The 16,093-nt window shown below is 39.6% G+C and overlaps 2 protein-coding genes across 6 annotated transcripts in view; one reads left to right on the top strand and one right to left on the bottom strand.

Moving 5' to 3' along the window:
* Nxph1 (neurexophilin 1) overlaps positions 1–16,093 on the top strand; it is a 290,286-nt gene that overhangs the window by 81,021 nt on the left and 193,172 nt on the right. The window lies entirely within an intron of this gene.
* Positions 5,177–16,093, bottom strand: part of LOC143434569 (uncharacterized) — a 41,671-nt gene continuing 30,754 nt past the window's right edge. For all 5 annotated transcript variants that reach the window (XR_013104175.1, XR_013104173.1, XR_013104178.1 and 2 more), the window contains one exon: positions 5,177–5,628. Coding sequence is in view for 1 of the 5 variants with exons in the window: in XM_076913696.1 (XP_076769811.1) it covers positions 5,547–5,628 (82 nt within the window). In the remaining 4 variants the exon portion in view is untranslated. The remainder of the gene's footprint in view (positions 5,629–16,093) is intronic.

The following is a 16,093-nucleotide window of genomic DNA, read 5'->3' as shown; positions in this document are numbered from 1 at the left end:
AGTAAAGCGCACATTTTTCTTTTGGATGATTCATGCCTTACTTGTTACTCTGTACTCACATTTTCCTCTGAAGTCTCCCTATTTCCTTCCCCAGCCTGTCACTCATCTAAGTACATGTTTAATACTCTTGCCATAGGAGGCAAATAGGTTTTGATCTTTTCAAAACCTACTTTATTTGGGGTTCTTATACACTTCAACCTCCCTTCTAACCCACCAATCAGAGGTAGCTAGAAAAATTTTAATAGAAAAAGGGTATTGTGGATCTGTTTAGAAGTAGTTCCTTGGGGGTGGGTGGGTGATTATATTCTTCTTGTCAGGATACCAGCAGTCCAGTACCAAATACCAAACATAAATTAGTACTGATGGCATGATTCAGCAGAAACAGCAAGACTCTGCTAAATTGTCACAAGTCAGTGGAAGTGGCCAGAATCAGCTAGAAAACCAAGAGAAGTTCTTTGGTGAATTTCTCTCTAGGAAGTGAAGACCAGAGAAAACTAGTGAATAATGGAATTGCCCCCAGGAACTGCTTCTAAACAGGTCCAGAACACCTTTTTCCTATTAACTTACTTTTCTCCCTGATACTGGTTGGTGCATTAGAAAGGGGAGGTTAAAGTGTTTAAGAAACGTAAATAAAGTAGGTTCTGAAAAAATCTAAGGCCCCCAACATGGGACACCATATATAAATAAAAATTGTTAAACTCCAAGTTTTCTTTTCCCAGAACTGCCTCCCGGAATGATGACCCTGAGACTAAATATTTATCACTAAATAAATGCCTAGGCTGAAAAGCTTTGGTTCATTCCCTGATAAGCTCAAACTTACCTAACCCATTCAAACTATTCAGTGTCTTCCATTTGATTAATTACTTCTTCTTCAGTCCCAGCCCAGTTCTTCCTTTGTGTATCCTTAGTGTCTCTTCCCTGAATTCATCTACCTATTGGTTTCTATCTGTCTCCTCTGTCTGTCTCCTTTGAGTCTCTTGAGGCTCTCTTGGTGTCTCTCTTTTATCTCTTACTATTTCATAGAATCTTCTCTTTCTACTCATGCCCCACCTTTTATTTCCTGCCTCATGTCATCGGCCATTGACTTTTTTTTATTGACAGGTAATGTTTATAAGATATTCTCTCTACAGAGATGGTTCACAGAATTATTTATTAGTTATTTTCTTTTATTGCCACCATACCTTTGCATTTATTGTTTTTCATCTGTAACACCATTTTTGTTGTCCAAGTTACGTTAAGTTGTGGATATCATTATGTTATTGCTCAAATTCTCTCAGGCCTTTTAAAGAAATGCCCCTCTTATTCAGAAGGTCTTTTTTCTCCCCTCTTCTCCCATCATCTGTTTCTTGGGTCCCTCATTTTAACTCCTTCCTCTGCCTTCCATATCTCTTATGTTTTGTATACTTAATATTTCCTTATTAGGAGCCATGTATCCGCTGTCTGCCTAGCTGCCCTCTTTGACTCCAAGGCATTAGAGCTATGAATCAGGAAGCCAGCAGATCCAGAACATTTGTTTAGTTGTCCACTGTGAAGTAACAGTGAGCCTCAAGCGTCTACTTGATAATGTATTTGCTGACTATGAATAAAATTGTTTTATATGAAATATCACCTGAGATTTTCCAGATATCACCCAGGGCTTAGAGATGTTTTCATCTTGCAGAGGTTCCCACTAAGTTGATCAATAAAGAATAATTTTTGCCTTTGAGGAAAACACTTGCCCAAGTCCTCTGCCTGAGTGAGAAATTACTTTACCAATTCATTTTTGTCCTTGTTGTACACTTGCTCAGTTGCCAAGAGGAAGGAGTGTTTTGATTAGAGCTTCAGTGAGAAGCAGGAAGGAGAGCAAGTAAATAAAACTCATGCCATTTCTCTTAACTCAAATGAAAACTTAAACCTCTTTGGAAAAAAAAAAAAAAGAATAACTATAGAGAGACTACAATATTCAGAGTTTAGAAGGTTAATTGAAAGAAAAAAAAAGGTTGAACATTTCACTATTCCGGGGCAGGCTGCATGAAAAGTTATTTATTTTTTGTCCTTTAAGGTTAAATTCAATAAAATTAATCATTTAATAAAAAGTTATAAATTGCTATTGGATAAAGAAGTAACTGGTTGATGAATTCAATCAAGTCACAAATATTTACTGATCCCCACTAGATAGATGCAGCCATAATGAGGCAGCAAATATCTCAATGTCCATACACACTCGTGTGCGTAACAACAGGCCAGTGAGCTGCACTAGAGCAGGTCCCTGCTGTTGTTACAGGTTAAGGCAGGGTGCGGTGGGTAACAGAGGAACCTCACCTATATTTAGAGGCTCATAGAGAGGGTCACCTATAAATTGGAGACTGAAGAAAAAGTAAAATTAAGGGGCCAGAATAAAGAAAAAAGAGAGTTGTAATAGAGGGATAGCCATCTGTGAAGTAAAGGAACATGACATTTGTAATGGTCAATGTGACTAAGACACAGAGATCTACATGTGACATTTGTTCTAAGGAGCCTACCCTCTGTACTGGTGATCATGAAGAGGGTCTGAAGTCATTCTTGTACCCGAGACTTTACCTGTGTTATTGGATACTGCACTTTGAGTTTGAAATAGTCAGAAAGATGCACAAAGACCACAGGTATATTTGGATTGTTCCTCTTTAATAAGAACATATGGTATTGAAATATTGAGTCTCTGCTAAAGAGATCTCTACCCATATTTGTGTCTGTGATTCTGGTTGTAGGAATCGTAGAGTGGGGCTCACAGAGGAGGAAGGCAGGGACAGCATTTAAATTCCTTATATTGCACATAGGACATTTATATGGGGCAGTTCTTGGCAGTTCTCTGAAACAATATAATATCCACACCAAGGAGAGAGCTACAAAGACGATTTCTGATGTTTCTGAAGAAGCGATCTATGTTTTGATAGCAAAAGGTACTAGAAAAATTTCCATTATGTTTAATGCTCTTGCTTTTGTTTTTGCCTGTAAGATGTTTATTAAATATGCCAATAAAACAAAGGTAGCAAGGACAGTGCTTAGGAACTGAACTTCATCTGTGACATTTGGTAGAACTGAGGTATGCTTTAATCTAGGTTAGGATACAGTGGTTTGTGCATAAGAGGTATGTAAAATGTTATTACATTAAAGATGAAATTTTTAACAGATTATTAAAGACTATAGTACAATATGGAATCCAAAAATTATCCAGACCACTTTTTCCGTCATGTATATTTCATTATTATTCCCACTTACTGGGTTGGATGTGTACAATTAGATTCCACATTGAAGAAATGTACCTTTAATTAAGAGAAGCATGAATGCCAACATTGTCAACAACACAGTTGCAGTGTCTAGTATTTTTCTAAGGTGTATTTGTAGAAGAAACTAAGAAATGTGTGGCATCTGCATTTATTTTACAGTTCCAGTGATTCTTGTTGTTACATGTAATATTACTGGACACTCAGGTATTTGTGCTTCAGCCTAACAGTTGGAGAACTTTGTGTTTCCTTCTCCAGGTTTTCCCAAGCCCATTTCTTCTCCCCCTCCCCCTCCTCCTCCTCCTCCTCCTTCTCCTCCTCCTCCTCCTCCTTCTCCTCCTCCTTCTCCTCTTCCTCTTCCTCCTCTGCCCCTTCCTTCCTTCCTTCCTTCCTTCCTTCCTTCCTTCCTTCCTTCCTTCTCCTTCTCCCTTCTCTCCTTCTTCCTTCTCCCTTTTTCCCTTCTCCCTTTTCCTCCCTTCTCTTCCTTTCTCCCCTTCTCCTTCCTTCTCCTTCTCCTTCTCCTCCTCCTCTTCCTCCTCCTCCTCCTTCCTCCTTTCTCCTCCTCCTCCTCCTCCTTCCTCCTTCTCCTCCTCCTACTCCTTTCTCCTCCTCCTTCTCCTCCTCCTACTCCTTTCTCCTCCTTCTCCTTCTCCTCCTCCTCCTCCTTTCTCCTTCTCCTCCTCCTCCTTTTTCCTCCTCCTCCTCCTCCTTCCTCCTTCTCCTTTCTCCTCCTTCTCCTCCTTTTCTCCTCCTCCTCCTCCTCCTCCTCCTCCTCCTCCTCCTCCTCCTCCTCCTCCTCCTCCTTTTTTCCTCCTCCTTCTCCTCCTCCTCCTCCTTCTTCTCCTTCTCCTTTTCTCCTCCTCCTCCTCCTTCTCCTCCTCCTCCTTCTACTTCTCTCTTCTCTTTTCTCTTTTCTTTCTTCTCCTTCTTCTTCTTCTTCTTCTTCTTCTTCTTCTTCTTCTTCTTCTTCTTCTTCTTCTTCTTCTTCTTCTTCTTCTTCTTCTTCTTCTTCACTATTATTATTGTTCCTAGAGTGAAGACAATATTATTGGCATGGGGTTTTGGAGGAGTTGTGATGAATAGCCTTTATGGACAGCATTGAAAATAAATGGTATAGAATATGTCTTTGCTATCTTCTATTTGCCTTCTTCTATTACTGCTTATGCATAATCTCACTAGTTCTTTTCACCTATTTGAGTTCTATCTTCTTTTGTGGAACAGAATTTTCATTTCTTTGTTTTATAAAGAAAGACTCTCTTAAATTAACAGCAGAAAGAAAGTTGTTAACTGCTAAATTTAAATCTACTCAATACCCATGCTTTAAAAAAATATTGAAGCAAATGAACCCCAGCCATTAATTAAAGCAACTGCTTCCAATACAGAGAGCTCTTAAGAGCTGATTAAGCAACACGCTGTATTCATTTGTTCAACTTCAGAACGCCTTTGCCTTGCCTGATTTAGTAACGTTTCCCACAACTTTTTTCAACATTACAAATGCTGTTTTGTTTTTTGCAATAAACACAGCTAACCCATAAGCACACCTAAACTCAGGGATTACCAAGAAGGAAAAGAAATACACATGCATGCGTGTACACACACACACACACACACACACACACACACACACACACACACACACACACTTTCTCCTTCTCTTTGTCTTACAGGCAGACATGCACAAGCACACAAGCACAGATAAACATATGACTCCCCTCCCATGTATAATTAGGAATGAGAACATATACCATTTTAAAATGAAATGTTAATATTCCCATCTTGATAAGTTGGATGCCAGGATTTCTTTTCTTATGTTTTCTTCTCCTTTCCCTTTACTTTTTCTCTATCTTTATCTTTTCTCTATCATATGTATGTGTGTTGCTTGGAAGTCAACTATAGTCTGAAGGGTACAGTGGGAGAAAAGCAATAGAAAAACATTGATTTTCACTATTTATTACCATGAAAGAATATCTACACACATGCAGATCTTGACACATACACCCACATATGTAAACACATGTGTGCATATTTGTGCATATGTACATATTATAGGTCATGTACTTGCTGGTGGATTAAGAACAAGTTGATAATGTCTGAGGACCCTTAGGGGCATAGTGAGAAGCTGCTGTAACAAGTGTGTCAATATTGCCCAGTTACTTTGTGCGTGTGCTCATCAGGACTTGTGTGGAGATGCCATGCAATAAAGATATTCTTCACTGGTCAGAGAGAATTCCTCTAGAAATGAGAAATCTCTACGGGGAAAAAATAACCCTTAACCATGATGTTAGGAGAGACTCGGATAATCTTCTAATCTTTAATGCTGCCCAGGATGAGCCACTCAGACATTCCATGATGGTGATCTGTCCTCTTCTGCCAGTAGGGAGACAACCTAAAAGAAAGGATTTTTGCAAGTCACTGTCTGACTTTTCCAGGCAATTCAACAAATTCTTTTTAAGGAAAAAAAAGGCAGCATTTGTTTTCCTTCAAAGAGTTTCTGTTCTGTGATTGAGATGACATGGTTTTTGGACTGCTCTCTGCAGGAGGAGAAGCCAGATGGAAGGCAGCTTTCTCTCAGCTCTGGCAATTATAACAGTCATAAAACCCCAGGTAAATGGGAACTCTTTAAACATTTGCCGTTATAAATCCAACACAGTAGGAAAGTGACCCAAAGGGATGTGCTTATTGATCCATTTCCCCCCTGAAAGCTGTCAGTGACGAATGAACATGATCTCATTTAACTGGCGCGGTTATAAGCCGGCAACCTTACAGGTGCTTGCCCTACTGTTCCTTGCAGGGCTGTCTGACCACACTTGAGAAGCTTCACGTTTCTTATCTGTTAATGGGCACAACAGCCTTTGCTTGGAGTCTTCCTGTGGGCGGCAGCTCAGGAGGAATATGCCATCAGGTCGTTTTGTACTACAAACCCATTTTTTCTTTTTTTTTTGCCAGATTTTATCATTTTATTTTCTCCTCGGTAGGACCTTGCCCATCACTGCCAGTTCCTTTCTGTCCCAGAGAACAAAGAGCAGATAGGGAGGTTTTAATGTGGTGCTGTTCACAGGTCGTGGAGTGAGACAGACATGAGCCCATTCTGACTCTCTTGCACATCTGCTTGTTTTGGAAGCACACCTTTTGTGCTGCCCCACAATGCAGCCACGGCATATGGAAGAGGCCAAACTTGGTCAGATAGGGTGTTTTCTTGTCACAAATCCTTCTATGGGTGATTCTAGTTTAGAGCATCTGAGACAGTTCTGGGAGCTCCAGTACAAGCCTGGTGATAGGTAGGTTGGGTGTTCTTAAAAACTCTGGAGAGCCAACTCCAGGGGAGGCCCCATGGAGGAGAGCTTGGCCAACAGAACTCATACTTCAGATCCTTTTTGTGCCTTTTGTTTTTATGTATTTAAGAGAAAGAAAGAACAAGATGTTGGATGGATGGACGGGAGAAGGATCTGGCAGCTCTTAGGGGAGAGGAAAGAGTATGATAAAAATATATTGTGCAACATTTTTAATACATAAATAAAAACACACAAAAGAAAAACGTAAAACAGATTGAAGAAAACATTTTCAACAAACAAAAAATATAAATCAATGACATCAGAAGATAATTGTTTTCTCTTTGCCTTTTATAGTCGTGTTTTCGACAAAAATTCTCAAAATTGATAACCTAAAAAAAAAAACTTGCATTCTGTTTTGCACCACAAAGTAATATTTACCTAAAATTTTGAAAACAATAAAAATAACCTGGAGAGTCAGGAAAAAAAGATCATTTTCATTTCCTTCCACTTGCCATCCTCATCTTCTAGGACAGGATGTGAACTCATTGTGGGCTTGTGGGAGAGGCTATAGAATCACTTGTGTCTGGTTTTCTGTTTCCTGGAACATTTGGGAATGTACTTTCCAGGTCTCTTGTCATGTGGGCTAGTTGATTGTTTCCTGGTGAGTAGAGTGTCTGCCTCTTCCAGGGAAAGGCACTGAAACTATGAGAGAACAATGTCCCAGTTCTCCCTCCTCCATGGCACACTTGACTAGCTCAGTTTACAATGATTACCTTTCAAGATAGAGTTGGAGTAGCTCTCTGAGCAGTCCAAAGATGGAAACCTATGGATCCATACGGTATTTCACATGAGATCCGAATTTTTCAATGGCCATACTTTTGAGACCTAGTGACCTGTGTTTTTGGAAATCCACAGCCTAGTGTAGCCTTTCCTGCACTAATTGAATGGTTTAAAAAAAGAATAAAGTGGAAGTGATAGAAGAATGGCTGAATTATTGTTACCAGGATAAGGCCAATATGATTCCTGAGTGAAATATTCTCAAGGACACTGAAACTGTTCTGTAAGAAAAGGAAGAGCTAGATGTCCAGAGATCAGGAAAAGGAAGAGACATGTGAGAAGGCTAGATGATGGTGAGAACCACGTCTTTCATGGTAGCAGACTGAAGCTGCTGCCTTACACAAGAGGCATGAAGCCACTATGGCAGCTTGTGTCCAGCACTTTTCTAAGGAAGCAAAATTGATATTTAGGAGAAGAGAGAAGCATGTGGAAAGAAGGATCATATACTTCTATTTAAAGGACTACTGTCTGCAAACCTATAACTTGCTTTTGTTATTTGGGAATAGTGTGTTTCAAAATTTAGAGCTGGACTCCATTCCTAGCATTCAGGAAGAGAGCAACACCACTGATTTGAAAGAGAGCAACACAAAACAAAGACAGTAATGATCTTTGGGCAACAAGAGGACATCATGAGGAGTACATGAAAGCAGTGTGAATTTTATATGAAGATAGCGCTATCATTTGCTGCTTCCTGCTGGATTAGCTCTTCAGGGCCGTGTAGGATTCACAGCAGATACTTTCATTGTATGGTATAGGGGCTTATGAGTCCGTTCACATAACTGGATATGACAATTAATTATTCTCAACATGGCTAAATGTCCCACAGGGAAATATCTAATTTGTTTTATGTAGTTAATATTATTTTATTGAGTATGCATTATTGATTTTATAGAGTAGACAATTCTTTGAGAGATATGCTTATGAATTTGTATCAGCTGCAACACTATTCTTTTTAAAAGACATGGGGTGTTAGTGAGAGAATCAAAATTCAAGTCCTCAGCTTGAGATTATTAATTTTAATCCATTGTCATTGAGTTTAATTTCTTCCTAGATTACTGGAAGCTAATTTAGCTATGAAGAGTATGAATTGGTACCGCAAGCCTGGCTTGCTTAGCCTACTGCCTTCTGCTGTGCCAAAGCTGGATCCATTCCTGCTTTCTTTCTTGAAGCCCAGGCCCCAGATGAACCTTATACCTCTATTGAAGGCAGTGATTGTTCCAAGTTCTAAGCATGGAGGTTTCCAGGACCATAGAGCCTCAGGAAAGCATTACAATGCACATAGACGCTGTTATAGGAAGGAGAGGGAACTGGACCTTAATTCCAATTCTAGCATGTATTAGTTGCATAATTTAGGCAAATTAACATGTGTTTGAGTTTCCTCATCTACAAAATAAATATGCTGCATGAATCATAAATGACGATGCTATTCATTATTGATGATAACAGGCAATTGAGATGATATAACAGGATTTAACAATCAATACTGATAAACTCTGTTCTAGGACTTTCTTTGACTAAACTAAATCTGATTTAATGTCCATTTTGAGTTGCAGTCTTCAAGAGTGGTGGCAGAAAGCCTATTGCTGCCTCTTAAAAATGCTAGCCTACAACATACATAGCCAGAACTCTAATATTGTACCTCTTTGCCATTTAGACATCTGTTATCACCTGCATCTTAAAGCCAGGATCCTTCCAACCATGCCTTCCTAACTAGAAAATTTCTAAAAGCTTTTCTCTCAGAATAGTATAAAGATCATTGGGGAGTCTGATAAATATCACTATGCACTGGCCTTTCAATGACAGCCAAGTGCAGCTTGTACAAACATTTCAAAAACTTGTCTGTTCTAGTGAATAATATTAATAATTTGATATATTTTAAGTTTTAAGAATAAAATCAATGTCGGATTCTAAGGATGCAATATACTTGAGGGAGTATCAATTAATTTTCTTGCAGTTGAAAATTTCTCACCTCTTTCGTAGACTGATTTGTAGTGAGTGGCGCTATGCCTAAGGACATGGGAGAGACGAGGCAGGTAACTGATATTCCAGGATTAGACAGATAACTGAGTGCCCAAGTTAAGTGTAGGCTGATCTTATGCATCTAGTTTTAAAGTCTTGTCAGTTTTCCTCACATCCCTTCACATGGCCCTGAGTCTCTATCCTTTACTATTTGTTTGGAGACCTATAAGCATTTGGCCAAAATGCCAAGTGTGAGAGAAAGTAATGTTTGGGAGCTGTTGAGGATATACAAAATCTATTTATATGCCCATGAATCCTTTTTGCATGGGTGTGGTAATCCCAGGATATCTCCATCCAATATCTACTTATAGGCTGGGTCTTCTGGAGAGACTGAGCTCTTGAAGGAAGCATCTTTAAGAAGGACTGGGAGAGTTTCATCTGCAAGGGGCTGCTTCAGACAAGCTAAACCCATGCCTCCATTGCTCTCCCCTCACGCAGATTCGATGACATAGTGTAGCTTTCTACTTTTGTTTGAATAAAGTACTGAATAAAGTTCTAGAGACAAAGCCAGTGTTTCCACAAAGGCAAGGAAGATATCTTAAAAAGTTATTTTCCTTGGGTGATGAGAGCAATCACAGCTTTTAATTCCTCTTCTTTGTCTAAAACGGTTCTGAGCTACTGTGGTGATAGCTCATCAGGAATTTCCCCACAGTAATTTTCCAAATGAGACTACACAGACATTTTCTACTAATTGAAATCCAGCAAAATCAGACCTAAGAACCACACCCCTTTCATTAATGACTAGAGAAACAGCTTCTGCTGCGTAGAAGAAGGCAAAGCCATTTTTGAGGAGCAGCTTTCTACTCTGTAAAGATTTCAGCTGCCTCCATCTGTACATGAAGGGGAGGATGGCCTTGTTGGGCATAGGTGGGAGAGGAGATTCTTGGTCCAATGAAGGATGAACACCTAGTGGAGGGGGAATTCAAGGGTGGGGAGGTGGGAGTGGGGGGGAGTAGGTGAGGGCATATCCTCATAGAAGCATGAGGAGGGGGGTTGAGATAGGAGGTTCCTGGGTGGTGGGGGTAAGGGGGATAAGGGGATAAAATCTGAAATGTAAATATAATATCCAATAAAAATAATAATAAAAAAGATTTCAGTTGCGTTCAATTTCACAAGAAAGGGACTGCCTCACACACACTACCTTTGGCTTGTCTTGAATGTGTTCTGGGCCAGCACGCCTTCCCCATGTATGCTGACTGGACAATAGGCACCAAAAGTAGGCAGAAACTTAGATAAGCTCAGACAGTCCACAGTTACCTTTATTATATTGTCTTCAACAGCATCACTGGTATCTCAGCTGCAATAATTTGCCCCCCTTTTTAGGAGTAACATATATTCTCATAAAAAGGTGACAGTAAACGTGGCTTCAGCATATAGAGGATATAACAGGGCTACTCTGAAGGGGGAGCTGTTCCAGTGCTTGAAACTGGGATTTCATATTTTATAATTCTATCCATGGATTTGTGCTTTTGAGTGAGAATTCTATACAGTTGACTCAATGAGCATATTTTTATATTCTGGCCAGGAGAGAAAGAGGCTTATTGAGTGAATTGATAGAGGTCAATTCTTCAAATAGCTCATTCATTGAGAATCCAACTGGAAATGGTTTGGCTGACATTTTCCCTGTTGAAGAAACCGAGCTACTATACCGTAAAAAAGCTAAGGCGTGATAACCCGCAACTGGATCAACTTCTCAGTGGGCTCTGAGAATTAATCCAGTTGTCTTTGGCTCCACATTAATGACCAACTATCATTCTAAGTGATGGTTTGGTGAGAATACTCCCACAGCAGACTTCCCCCTGTAGTTTAGTTTTTCTGTTTTTGCCTTTGCCTTTTAGCTGACTGAACTTACAAGACTGTGTCTTTGCCTCAGTTCCCAGAACACAGTAATCAGCGATGAGGATGATAGGGTGGTGGAGTACAGGAGCAGTTTCATTTTGTTGGGAACAGACAATAGAGAAAGCAAGGTAGCAAAAGCTACTCTAGTGAAGACCCTTTCCTCCCCTCTGAAGAGATCTGTGGCCACCTGGCAGTGTCCAGCTTCAGTGGCACAGACTGCGTCCCTGGCTGCCTTTCTATTACAGTTCTACGAGGAGCCCCAGTAGGCAGGAGTGCTATGCAATCTAGAGCTCCAAGCTGGACATGTTTCAGGAGGCTGTAGTGGGATTTATAGGGTTTGGGATTGCAGAATTGCTTTGTTTTTCTAACAGCTTGTATCGCACAAGTAAACAACATGGACAGACGCAGGGATTGTTTTAACAGGAAGCCACACAGATGAAGAGCAGAGTCTGGACCATATTGGATTTTCTTTGTTTTAAGACTCTTTATCTCAGAATATGTTTAAATTGCATATTAAATATGTTCCTTCATGGGGAGGGCATTTCTCCCTTAGTTTGTCTTCCAAGGAACAGTTTTCTTTAACCATCAAGGATTGACTGCATAAGGTTTTATTTAACTAGAGAGTAGAGATATCTCAGGAAAATTGTACTTAACGGCCTAAAATTTAAACTTTCATGTTGAAGCTGAGACACCTGCTTTTCCAGTAGACCTCAGAAGGGGAAGAGTGTTTACTGGAAAAGAACTTGTTATTTTTCTGTTGCTGAGGCAACAAAAAACAAACTTAGTAAGTTTAAAACAGGGGCCATTCATTGCCTCATTGATTATGAAGTTCAGAACTTAAGCATGATGTAGTGATCTTTCCTTCAGGCTATGAGAAGACTGACATCCATGATCCAGCTCTCAGTTGAGGTTCAAGATCTTCTTTAAAATTCACTAGTTGCTGGCAGATTTCAGTTACTTTTTTTTTTCACTATTGATTTTTTTAAAAACATCATTCTTCCACAGTTTTACACATATATAAAACATTATCTAGCCACACTCTTCCCTCCTGCTGTCTTACTTTTCTCCCAGTAAGTCCCTTCTTCATGGTCCTTTTTTTCCCCTGTGACCCACTGGGTTTGGTCTGTGTCACTCATGAAATTTGGATGTGGAACCATTCGTTGAAGCATGCCTGACTAACTCACCAGTGCTAAGGCACTAAAAAAAAAGGACTTTTCTTGGTGGGACAGAGCCCCACAAGATTCTCCTTATCAAAGACTGAAGACGTCTAGGTTTCGTTCTGTGCAGGCCCTTTGTAGAGAACCACAGCTACTATGAATTTATGAGTGCCACAATCTCACCATGCCCACAGGCAGCATTTCATTGCCTACCTCTCCATCATGTGGTTCTTACACTGTTTCCCCCTCTTCCACAATCTCCCTTGAGTCTGAGGATATCACATGAGTGTGCTGTTTAATGCTGAACACTCAAAGGGTAAGGAATAATAAAATCTATACACTGGATAATGATCAAATTAGGGTAAATCTATATCTTTAAGCATTGGAAATATTTTAACTACCAGCAATTGTTTTTATTTATGAGATATACCTCAACCTATGTACATAATGTACATACATCAGAGTGATTCTTTCATGTTCATGTTTATTTCTCTAGTATACACAATAAAATATGAGATCCATTTAGATGCCAATTAATGTGCTATTTGATAAAGAAATGTGCTATGTATGTGCAATACGTATTATCGAGCTGTATAAAGAATATACCTTATATTTCTCATCAGTATGGGTAGAGTTTGAGGGCGTGTTAACTGAAGGCAGACGCAGAAAGACAAACAATAGTTGCCTTCCGCATGTGGTTATTAAGGAATAAAGGTTAATGGGTTTTATAACAGCTATTCTAGAGGCTGGAGGTGAGGGATATTGGGAAGTTGGAGAAAGGTTTCTTTGTTTTTTTATTGCTGTGATAAAACATAGATGAAAAGTGACTTGGGGGAGGAAAAGATTACATTTTACAGGGTAGAGTTCATCAATGAAGGAAATAAAGCCAGGAACTCAAGACCGAAACCTGAATGCAGGAACAGAAATAGAGGTTATGTAAAAATGCTTCTTTCTGACTTGCTCCCATAGCTTGGTCGACCTGGTTTCTTATACAATCCAGGACCACCTGTCCAGTGAAGGTCCATAGTACCATGGCCTGGGCCCTTCCATATCTATCACCAATCAAGAAAATACCAATAGATTAGGAGTCATCTCCTTAGTAAGGTTCTCTACCCAGATCACTTTAACTTGTGTTAGGTTGAAACACACCCACCCCCATACCCATAACCAACCAACCAACCAACCAACCAACCAACCAACCAACCAACCAACCAACCACATTTAATCAACATAAAAGAAGAGAGAAACACAGGTAATAGAAACAATAATTTCCAGTGGTCTGTAGAAATAAGAAGATGACTATGGTTCAAAATATACTGTTACACATGTACATGTACGTACGTATGACTTTCTTTTTTTTAGTCAAAGGTCTCACAACATAGCCAAAGCTTGCTTCAAACTCACAATTCTCCTGTCCCTACCCCCTGGTTGTGGGATTATGCATCCATGCCTGGAAGACTGTTATATGTTTCATGAATAACTGAAGTAGAGGATGTTGACATCTTTGAACATCACCCTGAATTACTCTCTTTACTTGGTGCTTGTAGGTCTTTCCTCCTTGGAATGTGACTTTCTTCATTCCCAAGCTAAGCAGCAGTACCTGAACCCTTTCTCATACAGAGCTGTTGTTTAATTCTCTGTCATAAGCTCCCTGACTTATTAGCATTCCAGTACTATTCCAGTGGCTAAAAGGATGCTGTGATGTGTGTGTCCAATAACCTGTGTATAATGAAGACAACAACAAAAACATTTAGCTCATAGGAATATTGTGAGGATTAAAATAGTAAGACATGTCTTGTGTTATAATCAGTGCTCAGTAAATCTGGTAATTTTAAAAACTATCATCTTTTCCCCCTTTCCCGAACATAAAAGCCTGGATTAATGCATAACAGGATGAGAATAGCTTGAGTCTAATTTCTTTCCCAGTTCTCTACTAGGTAGTAGTGTGATCTTCTTTACCTTGTGTCACAGTTTTGTCATTTTTAAAATGAAAATGATATTAATTATGCTAATCATGTCAAAGGCAAATTGACTTTTAAAGCACTTTGAAATAATCACTTGTTATTTTTTGTAATGTATCTGATGATATATAGACAATAATCCTGATCTCTTTTAGTTCATTCTTGATTGGAGTCACACTTTAGCCTTATCCTTCTACATCCTGCAATGACAGAAGCCAGGAAATACCTCTTGGCCCATCATTCGTGTTCAGTTGCTGGCAGATAAAATGAACACCATGAAGAGTATGCCAAGGACTACTTTATCCCATAGAAGGGTAGAGTAGATGGCTGTTGTATGATTCTGAATCAAAAAGCCAAGCCCTAATCCCCACAGTAGTATAACTTTTATTATCCTGTATCTTGGAGATAGTTTCTTTTCCAATGTATAGATGTATTACTTTTTTATTTTTCTGTGTATGTATCTTCAGCAGACATCTTGTGGGAGTTAGTTCTGGTCTTTCAGGTAGGTCTGTGAGCCTGAACTCAGGTCATCAGACTGTTGGCAAACACCTTTCCTTGTAGATCTTAACAAATGTTAAGATCAAAAAGTAACATGAGAGATTATAAAGGGAACTTACAGAGAACATAAAGTCTGGACTCCAGTTTGACTTTAGGATCCACTAGTTGTAATGAATCCTTCAGGTTTTATTTGTGAACAAAGAAGGTCATTCTAGCCTGAGCATCTCTCCTTTGCTTAATGGTGGTATAAACTCGGATCCCAGTATTTAGGAGGCTGATGCAGGAGGATTGTGAACTAAAGAAAAGCTCCTGCTACATTGTGAAAACTTGCCTTTGGAGAAAAAAATATATCCCATGAAACAGGCTGCTAGGATTTTGATCTAGTTTGTAATAATTGGACAACCATTTTGGCAGGCAGCAGGTATGCCTGGAGGCTCACTGTGCGAAGGCGGGCAGTGGAAGAGAATTGCTATAGGGCTTCTGTAAGTGATGGTGGGAATGTGCTTGGATGGGGCCACAGAGGGCATGAGGGAGGAGGCGAGTCAACAGAGCAGATGGTCTCATGGAGAGGTGAACATAAATGACGCCATGCAGGGCCTTGCCGGCCTCTCCAGCCCTGCTGACAGTCTCTGATTACAAGGAGCCTCTATTCAGACATCTGGTTTGTACTATAAAGTTACCAGCCTGTTTCTTAGGTTGATTGAACTCTGTTGGTGAGAGCATCATTTATACATGAGGCTAATACTAATTTATTTGTCTGAACGTAGGGGGTTAAGTTATACTGCTTTCTGAGATCCATTTAGTAGTGAGGTGGAGCTATGTTTATCCTGGTACAAAAGAGGATCGGTTTTGTCTCCAAAAGATAAAGAATTTCCTTTAAGATTATATGTGTCATGAAAGTTCAAATAAGGAGGTCACAAAACAGTCTTTGTCTTCTCTCTGGCAGTGAGCAGAGATGGGAACCTGGGTATTTTGTAACCCACTCGATGTCACTTCTTATTGATGAAGTAGAGATAATGATTTCTGCCTAGCAGTCTATTATGTAAAGTACCGTGTACAATGTTTTACTTACAAATGCATTATACATATGTGCGCTGAGTCTCCCAGCCCTGATATGGTACCTGCAAAATCTGAAACAGTCAATAAAGAACTATAGAATGCTGTGCCCTAGAGGGTAAGTTAAGCTATAGTCTACTTGTTGAGCGAAGCAGCAGCTTTCCCACAAACAGCTTCTTATATGGCTCCTCAAATCTTAACTCATTCTACCC

The sequence above is a fragment of the Arvicanthis niloticus genome, chromosome 15, assembly GCF_011762505.2.
Source record: "Arvicanthis niloticus isolate mArvNil1 chromosome 15, mArvNil1.pat.X, whole genome shotgun sequence".
NCBI lineage: Eukaryota > Metazoa > Chordata > Mammalia > Rodentia > Muridae > Arvicanthis > Arvicanthis niloticus.
This window is presented reverse-complemented; position numbering and strand designations above follow the sequence as displayed.